General features: G+C 38.8%; 1 protein-coding gene across 1 annotated transcript in view; it reads left to right on the top strand.

Moving 5' to 3' along the window:
- Window positions 1–1,971: 1,971 nt before the first annotated feature.
- LOC149236252 (E3 ubiquitin-protein ligase At4g11680-like) overlaps window positions 1,972–11,077 on the top strand; it is a 163,243-nt gene continuing 154,137 nt past the window's right edge. The window contains exon 1 of the mRNA XM_089372355.1: window positions 1,972–2,998. Within this exon, the coding sequence (XP_089228481.1) occupies window positions 2,469–2,998 (530 nt within the window). The 5' untranslated portion in view covers window positions 1,972–2,468. The remainder of the gene's footprint in view (window positions 2,999–11,077) is intronic.

Below are 11,077 nucleotides of genomic sequence, written 5' to 3'. Positions count from 1 at the left end.
CTGCAAGTGCGCATTGAATTAAATGTGTTAATTCATGACTATGAAGGTTGTGAATTGTGATTTTCTCCTTCTCAAAGAGCCTCTCTAGCGCCATTTTGAAGGTATTACAATTTTCTGGAGACAAAAGAATTCTGCCCTTTGGGAGATTTTGTTGGACATGCTGAATTTTTGACTCTAATTGTTTATTTCCGGTGAAAGAAAAGCTTAAATAAATTGGCTTGTGATCTGATTTTAAGTCCCAAAGCTAATCTCCAATCAAAACTTCCTCCATTTTCTCATACAAACCATGTGAGCAAATTACATAATCTATTACACTTGCTCCATTGTAAGTATTGTAAGTGAAATTACTAGACTTTGCCCATCTAGTCAAGCCATTACAAATGACTAAATCAAAGGCCTCACATAGAGTAAGCAATTGTTCATCCAAGAGATTGCAGCCCTTGTCCTCTGAAATTCTTTCCCACTGATGATTACTCTCCTCTGTAAGCCAAATAGGGTTGCAATCTTCTTTACAACAAAGAATGCTAGCTTGCTCACTTACAATCCTAGCATTGAAATCACCCACTATAAGGACTTCACCTAGCTGAGAATATGTTGCAATATCTATTTTTAAGGCTACAAAGGGATCTTTGTGGTCAAGCCCTCTACCTTTGTAGATTTTTGAAACTTGCGGCGCAAAATAACATGCTGCAATTCTGATGTGGTTTCCATTTTCTGATATTTTAAACCAAATGAATTGCTTATTTGAGTCTTCTTTTTCTAACTAAATGAAGCGACCACCTTTCTCCCCCACTAAAACCATGATACCCCCGTGCCCTTTGCCATTCCCTGCTACCTTGTTCCACATTGCCATCTTCCAATATCCCTCAAACAGAGGTGTCTTGCACCCTTCATGCTCATGTGTTTCTATGAGGCAAATTATGTCTCTATCTTCCGCAATAGGCCCTAACCCAGGTCCTCGTCTCCATGGGTAACCTCTGCAGTTCCAAAAAACTAATCTTAAGGAAACCTGAGTATGACTTGATTGCTATTTATTTTGACATGCAAGACTCACATTTGAGTCTTTGTCCCTACTTACCCATACTGACCTTGCTTCCTGATTTCCTGTTGAAGAGTTTGTTGCCTCTTCTTTATTACCATCTTGCTACTCTGCTTTGGAAGGAGGTCCAAATCGCGCTATCACAACTTTACCTTTATAAATCCATGCTCTCTTGCCTTCATCTCTTGCTGCCCTAACCTTTAACATTTCCTCCCTCCTTTCCTCCTGTTGTCTTACAGTTAAATCTTCTTCTAGAAAAAACGAGAACCCTCAAGAGATGCTTCTTGCTTAGAATGATATATTTATCACGCAAGCTAGGCATGATGACTTTTATGAGCCTGGTTCTCTCACCATTAAACTTACCCACCCTCCATGCTTGACATATTTGTCCTTGCCATAACAACTTGTTTTTCAAGAAGCCTCTTGCAAGGTCAAGAGTACATTCATTTTTCCCATAATCTTTCACCCCTTTAATAATTCTCTATCTTGCATATTGTCAACCAATATTTCTTTCTCCTTCTTTATTAAGAGAATTGCTAATAACTTGAGCTCAAATTTTGAAAATTTGGTGAAATCTCAAATTTATAAAACCCATAAACAACCATCAATTGGTAAAAAGTGATCTCAAATAAAAACCATTTGATTAACTAGCAAAGTAACTGAAAACCATTAAATTAAATACCAAAATAACTGAAAATCTTTTGTTTAATTAACAAAGTACCAAAAAACTTGCTTTGGTATGTCTGCAGTAAACTCCAATTTATTGTATGTTATTTAAAAAATATTAAATTTCAAGAAATTTAATATTTTTAAACATTTATTTACACGATAAATGCATAACATTACAATAAAAATGTGAATGAGGAATGAAAGGGATCATGAGACCATTTCATAAATTTATATATATAAAAACATAGATTCCATCGAAATGCTTATCAGTCGCTGGAAAATGTAATAAAAAATATACAGAAACTGCGAATGTATTTTAGCATTTCGCATTGACCATTAGGTGGCCATCATCTCCACCGCTCGTATCTTCCATAAACTGACAACAGAGCAAAAACGAGATTTTTGCCTACACGCTATTTCCAATTTTAAAATTTCCTGACCAATTACTTGTAACTCAAATGCTCTTGAAAATCAATTCCTGCGAGCGGCCATAGTCTGTCGACAGCAACTCAAAGATCCGACCCTCGACCTTGTCCTGCTTTCATTCAACAGATGTTTTCCTAGCGGAATAATTCAGTTTTGGTCCAAATGAGTGTCGGGCCCTGAAATCGATCTCGTGCCTCCCTCCCGAATGTTCTAGAGTTAAATTAAGCGGAACACCTGCAAGACTTGCATTGAAACCCTAAACAAAACCCTGGATGCAGGAAATTTTGCTAATGCGCGGTGAATTGTGAATGTAACGAAGATTTTGAGGGTGAAAATGGAGAGAACGAGGCCAGACACAGGCGTGGATAGCAGTCCATTGTTGGAAAGCGGCAACACTAATAATGATGCTCGAGGGACAGTTTTCCAAAGCGCCGCGCGATTCATTCGCAGGGCGGGTGGCAGAAGAATGATGAGAGAGCCGTCGATGCAGGTGCGCGAAAACGCGGCGCAGCAATTGGAAGAACGGCAGAGCGATTGGGCGTATTCCAAGCCCGTGGTCATATTGGACATCCTGTGGAACCTGTCGTTTGTGGTAGTTTCGGTCGTGATTTTATCGTCGACTTTGGACGAAAGGCCCACGACGCCCTTGAGGATTTGGATTGTAGGCTACGCCCTGCAGTGCATCTTACATATGATTTACGTGGCTTATGAATATATGAGGAGGTATCGGCAACGTTTGCCTTCGGTTGTCAGTGCGGGGGGTTCTGAGAGCGCTTCCAGTGCAGGTGAGCAGGTCAATTCCCAAGGCGGTGGGGTGCCTCGAGAGGCAGAGACAGGCCGCCAGGAGACGGAAGAACGCAGCAGGTAGATGGACTTTGAATGAATTTATCCGCGTGAGATGCTCTCAACTTAACTTAGAACTAGCTAATTGGCTAAAATTAAAGTGTACATTTTTAAGTGGTGAACATTATTTGGGTGATTGATAAATTATAAGTTAAATCAGTTTTGCATATTAAAATGCAAGGGCCAAAAATATATGGCGCATTTCAACTTGCAAATGATCGCACATCCGTTATCTCTAAAACACAGAAACAATTTACCGTTTAATGCTGTATTTGTATCTGAATTATTATGTGGAAAAAATAGGACGAGGCCTACGATGTGGCCACACACTTGCTAACATAGTGGTTTTTATGTGTAGCTGCTTGAACGCATGTAAAAAATCCAGTTTGCACGCATGCATGTGCAACCCCTCCAACTGCTTGCTTGCTTGCACGTGTGTGTACTGCTTTTCTTTCTTTCTTTCTTTGATCTTTGAAAGTGCTTCAAAAAAATGTCTCAAGGGCTGCAACACAAAGAGGGTCGTAGTTCCTTTGGCTTAGTTTCCAGGACTGAGGGGTAGTTTGCTCCTAGCCGCATTCCTTTTAAAGTCATGCCATATGTATGGGGTAGGCCGTGGCAAGAATGGAACCTTGGTCAATAGCTTAGCACATTGTCAACCTCGCCAGGGAACAAATGGCTCACTGGCATGTGTTTGCTTTTGTGACCAGCAATCCATTTTAAAATGATCGTATCTTTTTAATATCTATTCCCAGCAAGAGTATCACACATGAAAATTGATTTTCCATGGTTATAGTTATTAAGTTACTATATAAAACAATTATTATGGCTGTGTGTTTGTAGGTTTCCTCTACAATTACTGGCTTACTCTATAGCGTGAATGTATGTGAGATTTTAGAATCCTTGAATGATAATTGACTTAAAAGTTCCATATATTTCTTGGTATTAATTCCTAAATATTCCACCATTTATGAAAATTGGTTTACTTTAGATGCCTTGCAATCAAAGGAATGTGACTTGGACTCGACAAACAAATTGAAGAGAGTCAACTTTGTAAACATGACAATAACTCCATGTTAGCTCCGCATATTAACTTGAGAATAATAGACAACTAATTCCAAAAAACTCGTTGTGACTCAACAATAACTCTCGTGTGTCTTGAGGCTGACAAATAAGTTGATTCATTGAGGTTGCAGGGATCTCAAAAGTGCCTTATTGAATGGTGGTTTGGAAGAGGAAGTCTGTATTAGGTCACATTAAGTTGCTTAAGATTGGTGAGTCTTGAGGTTGACTGGTAAGTTGACCAATTGAGGTTATTGGGATCTCAAAAGTGCTTTATTGAATGGTGGTTTGGAAGAGGAAGTCTGTATTAGGTCACATTGAGTTACTCAAGATTGGTGAGTCTTGAGATTAACTGGTAAGTTGACCAATTGACATTATTGGGTTCTCAAAAGTGTCTTCTTAAATGGTGGCTTGGAAGATGAACTTTGAGGTGACAACTCCAAGGTTTTTTGCAAAAAAGGTGCTAGTCTTGAGGTTGACTTGTGACTAGACCAATTAAGGTTGTGGAAATTTCAAAAGTGCCTTTATGAAAGGTATTTTGGAAGAGGAAGTCTACAACTCCAAATATTTTTGCAAAAAGGGAAGGAGAATCTTGTAGGCAAACATAAAAAGGCACTATATGGTCTTGAGCAACCTCCTAGAACTTGTATCCAAGAATTGATGATTTTTTTAAGGCCAAAGGTTTTAGAAGAAGCCCATAATTTTTATGTCAAAAGTAATGATATAGATGACATCATGGCTGCCATCTTTATGTTAATGGCATCACTGTTATGGGGGGTATATGACAAAAAAAGTATTGAGGTGTTAAACATCAACTTGTATGAAGCCTTTGAAATAATAGATGCAAGATTGCTTCAATATTCTTTAGCATTGGAAATATGGTAGAAAAAGGACAACATCATTATGCCTCAAGAGTCAAAACTAAGTTTTCATGAGTGATACTTATTGTTTAGGAATGGAAATATGGTAGGAAGGGACAACATCTACTAATTGAAATGATTGCATGAGAGAAATTGATGGTACTGTAATCATTTTGGTCCTCAGTATCTTTGGCACATTGACAATCTTTGGCCACTGTGGAAAAATGTGCTCATTTGTTTTGCAGTGTTAGCAACATATTTGTGGGTGTGAGCTTGTATAGAATTTGACCTAGACCTCAAATATTTGCTTGACAATATCCACCCCAAAAATGACCCCTAAAAGCATGGAAAATGAGAGAAAACTCCAAGAATGGAAGCGAAAAGCTCCAATGTTTTGTAGCTATAGAGGAGAAAAATGTTGTCTCACATGTGAAATCTTGATGAGAATTGGTTGCCAAAAAATCGTGACGGTCATTCATTTATACTCAAGGGTGGTGAAGCACTCAATCTTGTGTTGCATCATGTAATTTATTACTAACCTCTCTTTATATTACATAACAATAATAAGGAGGCATATATATTATATAGGTTACATGCACATTGAAGGTTTACAGGTGAAGAGAATCCAGGCTGACCAACGATCAAAGTTTATTGAGGTTTGTATATGCTAAAAGCACTGGAAAAGCACCAATGAAGTAAATGTAGGGCCTAGAAGGCTCTGGTATCATAATATCCAAAAATAATAAAAAAGGAGTTGCAAGATGAATTTAGGCAATTGAGGTTATGGAAATCTCAGAAGAATCTAGTTGCAAATCTCATCAATCTTGTGGATGATATGTAGACCGCTGATGTAGATTCTTGATCTACTGAAATCAATCCATAAATCAGCTCCAAGTTCATGCCAAACAAACTCTCTTTCTCATGGCATGGAATATCCAAACTCTTACAAATGATCAATGAGAAAGGACAAGTAGAGGATAGGTGGATGCATGATCAAATAATCTTCCATTAGGGTTTAGAGGGTTCATGCTTTTCAAGGTTTTTTTTTTTTTGGGGTGAGCTTATGCTCCAAATACATCACAGGTCTATATCGGTTCTGAAACAAATTAAATTGGCACCCGTTTGGCAAATGACCACATTGAACTAGTATCAATTTGGTTTGTTCTATAATTGGACATGTTTTCTCTCTAAGTTGTGTAAATCAACGAGCCTTGATAACTATGCTTTGTGCATTAAATGTGGTGTGGTAAACAAATTTATCCATCTATCAGTGCTCGAGCTCAAGTATAGATTTATGACCAAGTCTAGGATTTGACATCACATTGGTGATAATATGTTGAAATTGCTTATTGAGTTATTTTCATTCTTTTATTTTCATGTCTAAATGATCAAGGATGATCTCAACATACAGAATCCACTTTAACATCAAATCAATCATGATTATACAAGTCAAGAATTAATATTTTATCCTTACTAGTCTTATTATTATTATGATACTATTATTTATAAAATAGTCTAAAATCATTCATATTTAACGGATTAATAAAAATGAATTTTCAATAGTCTCATGGAATAAGTCAATTAAATTGAGAATCTTTTACTTGGAAAATCAAACCTCTCTCTTGGAATAAAATAGTAACTCCACACTTAAGAGAATGCAACTCTCCCTCACTAATTCGATGTATGGAAAAAGTGTAACTCATAAAATGCACTTGTAACTCCCTCACTTAATTCGATTTATAACTCTCACCAAATATTCTCTCATGTCTAAGTGTAACTTTCTCTCTCTATTTCGAATTGTAACTCCTCAAGACAAGTGTACCTCTCTCTCTATTCTTGGGATGAGTTACACTTCTCCTCAAGTAACTCCTCCCTCATGGAATTCGATTTTCTTATTGTTGTCTCAAGGCATGAATTCATTTTGTAACTCCTCTCCTTTCTCATATATTTAAGCAAGAGCAAGTGAAAGTTGAGAGTAGCATGCTCATTGTGAAGAAGGAGAGCAAGTGTTGAGTGTGTGCAAGAGAAGTGTGAGAGCAAGTGAAGAGCAAGAGCAAGGAAAGAGCTAGAGCAAGTGTAGGAGGAGATCTTCAAGCAAAGAGCAAGAGCACTTCAACTGCAAGTTGATCAAACATTGGTGACTATTCATTCTCATTCTCTCTCTCTCTCTTTGTACTTTGAACAATTGAAGAAATTTATTAGAAGAAGAATCATTTGGGTTTTTCCCCTTGAGAGGTTTTTCCTTGGCCATTAGACCTAAATCTCAGTGTCTCATATTTGTGCTTGATTGTCTTCATATGATCCTTAAGTTTATGTTCTATTTACAATTGTTGATCTGAAAGTTTTGAAGAAGAAATCTGCATTTTAAGTAATTGTAACAACATAGAACATTTAGTCTTCTGCAAAGTACTTTCAAGTCCCAACATAGAACATTTAGTTTTCTGCAAAGTACATTCAATTTTCTACAAAGTACACTCAGTTTTTTGCATAGAACTCTCCAGTTCTTGCAAATAATTTGTAAGTTTATGCTCGCATTGATAGCTACCTGATGAAGCTTGGTTTCACTAGAAGCAGTGCAGAACCAAACCTCTACTTCAAGACTGTCCAAGGTATACCTTTGATTTTGGTATTGTATGTTGATGATTCATTCTTGATAGGAGGAGAACCTCTCATCCTCCCGTGTAAGAGGGAGTTAGCTTCTGAATTAGGGTTTGGTGCATTACTTTTTGGGTCTAGAGGTCTGGCAAAGACCTGGTGAAATTTATCTTTCTTAGGGAAAATATGTTGTGAAACTTCTTGAAATATTTGCTATGGTAGAATGTAAGTCCATGCATACTCTTATGGAAATGAACTTTAAGAAATTATGTGGCAAAGTTGCAGGACCTAATCTGGCAAATCCCACAGAGTATAGACAACTCATTGGTGCTTTGATGTTTTTGGTAAACACTAGCCCTGGCATATGCTTTGCTGTAAACACTTTAAGTCAACATATGATTGATCCCTTTCATGCCCACTGGATTGCTGCAAAACATATACTCAGATACTTGCATGGAACTATCAATCTAGGATTGAAATACACTGTTAAAAATGTAAGACTTCATGGATATATTGATGCTGATTGGGCTAGTAACTCTGCTGATAGAAAGAGCACTTTTGGGTGCTGCTTTAGCTTGGGATTTGCCATTATCTCTTGGATGAGCAGAAAGCAGAAGTTTGTTCCACTGAGTACAACTGAAGTTGAGTACGTTGCTGCTAGCATGGCTAGTTGTGAGGTAGTTTGGCTGAGAAAGCTTTTTGGGGAACTATTTGAGCAAGTTTTAGACACAACAGTCATATATTGTGGCAATAAGAGTGAGATTCGTCTTGTAGAAAATCTTGCGTTTCATGACAAGTCCAAGCATATTAAGATCAAGTATCACTATATCCGGGATATGGTGCAGAGAGGAGCAGTGAGGCTCCATCACATCTCCATTGATGATCAGATAGTTGACATTCTTACCAAGCCTTTATCGAAAGGAAAGTTCTTGATTTTTAGAGAGCAACTTGGACTTATGGATGTGTCCCTTCTAGGAAGCAGTCACAATTGATCGAGAACACAAAGCTTCCTTTCCCCCCTGTCAGAGCTCAAAAGATTAGGGAATAATGTCGGAAAGCTCTTGAGGCTGAGGGATCTCTTGTGTAGTGTGTGCCAGAAGAGTAGTCTTAGTATGCATTTGATCCATAGTCTAGGATGTGGGAATAACCACCTATCTGGCCAATAGGTGTAGTGAGACTTGTCTAGGATGTAGGCGTTTCACCACTTGACAAAACTTGGTTGTGTTTGATTCTTGTCTGTGTGACTTGTTTGAATCCTGTCTATGTGATGCCTCTGTTCTATAACTTAATCTCGAAAATTGATTGAGTGTAATCCTTGTCTATGTGACATGTGATGATCCTTTCCTTTCCAAATTTGTGTCAAGTGGATGATTCTTCCTTAGATTGCGACTTCATTGTTACAAAGCAGAGTTCAACTGAGATGAATGAAAAAGATCAGAGAAGCAAAGATCTTTGATGCAAAAATAAATTCCTCCCTAGCTGAGAGGGAGTGTTAAAATTTGGCAGCTTAGGGATGAATTTCTCCTAGAAGAAATCATATATTTTAGTTCTGTTTGAACCACTTATAATAAAACTTCATTTCTAACAATTTAATATAACTTTCCCAAAATAGTAAGTATCGTCTCAATTTGGAAGTGACTTTCCAAAAATAGAAAGTCATGTCTAAATGATCATGGATGATCTCGACATATGGAATCCGCTTTAAAATCAAATCAATCTTGATTATACAAGTCAAAAATTAATGTTTTATCCTTACTAGTATTATTATTATTATGATACTATTATTTATAAAATAGTCTAAAGTCATTCACCTTTAATGGATTAATAAAAACAAATTTTCAATAGTCTCTGTTAGCCTTGAGGTACAACGCTGACGTTTTGAAGGCTAAAGAAAGGACATGGTTTGCTTTGCTGTCCCAAAAGAGGGCCCCACACGGGCCATTACCCCACTTTCCTCACTCTTCCACTTACATTTCATTCTGCTCGTTTCCTAACCCAACCCTCAGATCCCGACAAAACACTCTTTCGCCTTGGCCTTAAGCAAATTAACCCAAAACCCTCGCAAAATCCTACCTTTCCGTCTTACATGCCCTCCGCACATTTCCCGAGGACATCTCGTACCTCCGGGTCCCTCCGCCGCCGATCTTCCCCCCGCCGATCCGACAGCCCACGTTTCACCCGATCAACAAAACATGCTCGATCGCTCCCTGCCATTAGATCACCCTCGCCAGATCTAACGGCTGTTACCCATATCGCGCGAGCAACAAGCGAGAAGAGTACCCGCCCAATAAATGCGATTTTTCTCTCTCCTCCTCTGCGATGTGTCATCCACTGAATGGAATTGGGCGGACTCCGCCATTTACCACTTACCGCATGATGCCCTTCTGATGGACACCATAACCACCCGAACAAAACCACCCCCATACTTTATCATTTGCACACCTCCACCACCCTATAGCCGTTCGATCTGCTCACTCGAGATCTAACGGCCCGGACATGTTCGCTCTCGCCACGACCTCAGGCCTCCTGCGCCTAATCTCTGCCGTGCATTCCCCGTGATCCAATTGCCCTCGTCCATGATCGCTCCCGCTTGTCCTCCTCCACTCTGTCATTTCTCCATCCTTCCGATTTGGCGCGTCCCTCTGCCCATGCACCTCGTACTCCACTTCCTATCAATTACCCGAGGAAGAAGGTGGTTGACTCTGACAGTATTGTAATAGTCAGACCATCGAACCGAATTAACTGAAAGCATGGCCGAAGGGAGAAGGACATAGCACAATCTCAGCAAACATAATTAAATAGTCATGGAGCCTCACCAACACAATCAAGCCAACCACCTAACAAGGCAGTGTTGTACCAAGATTAATTACCGCTTTCGTGATGAAGGGGAAATTGTGTCCTTGAACGCAACCAGGCAGTTAATGACAACAGGGGATAGATTAAGACACCTCCAGCCCTAAAAAGCTGGAGACTGTAGATATTCTGTTCCTTGCAGTGTCTCCTTCATTCTCAGTAATACAAAGCTTCTTTCGTTGTTACATGTTCAATGTCCATTTCCCTCCTGTTCTAAACTTGCACTTGGATAGGTTTATTCATACTTTCTCCTATGTCTAATGCTAGATAGCTGTCATCTTATCTATGCATTGGTGAATATGATTTGCTATTGAATAGATCATCTATGTTTCTACTGTATCTAACGCTAGATAACTGTCATCTTATCTCTGCTTAGATAGATTGGATTTGCAAGCTTCATTCACTGGCTGCAGCTGGCCATCATATGTTATGTATGCATTTGCTGCTGTGGTTAGTATTCTTTATTCATTCACTTAACCTGCAAACTATTGAGCATTAGTGGTCTAAAGCCTTGTAGGCTGAGGGTGTTCATGCATGTTTGGAGTGAAAACAGAGTTGAAGTGGTTATCTGGCTTGAATCAAACCATCATCCATTCCAATAATTCCTAGAACAATATTGAAGATTATATGTTACTAGGCATCTCCGAGCTACAACCTAGGAGAGTTTCCCGGAGTGATAACATAATTGGCGCCGTTGCCGGGGAGAGGAGATTGAAGCCCAGCTTCCCTAGGA

The sequence above is a fragment of the Pinus tabuliformis genome, chromosome 8 (assembly GCF_031772625.1).
Source record: "Pinus tabuliformis cultivar Carrire ecotype Pingquan chromosome 8, CPIR1, whole genome shotgun sequence".
Taxonomy (NCBI): domain Eukaryota; kingdom Viridiplantae; phylum Streptophyta; class Pinopsida; order Pinales; family Pinaceae; genus Pinus; species Pinus tabuliformis.
The sequence above is the reverse complement of the archived record's forward strand: the minus strand, read 5'-3'. Positions and strand labels throughout refer to the sequence as shown.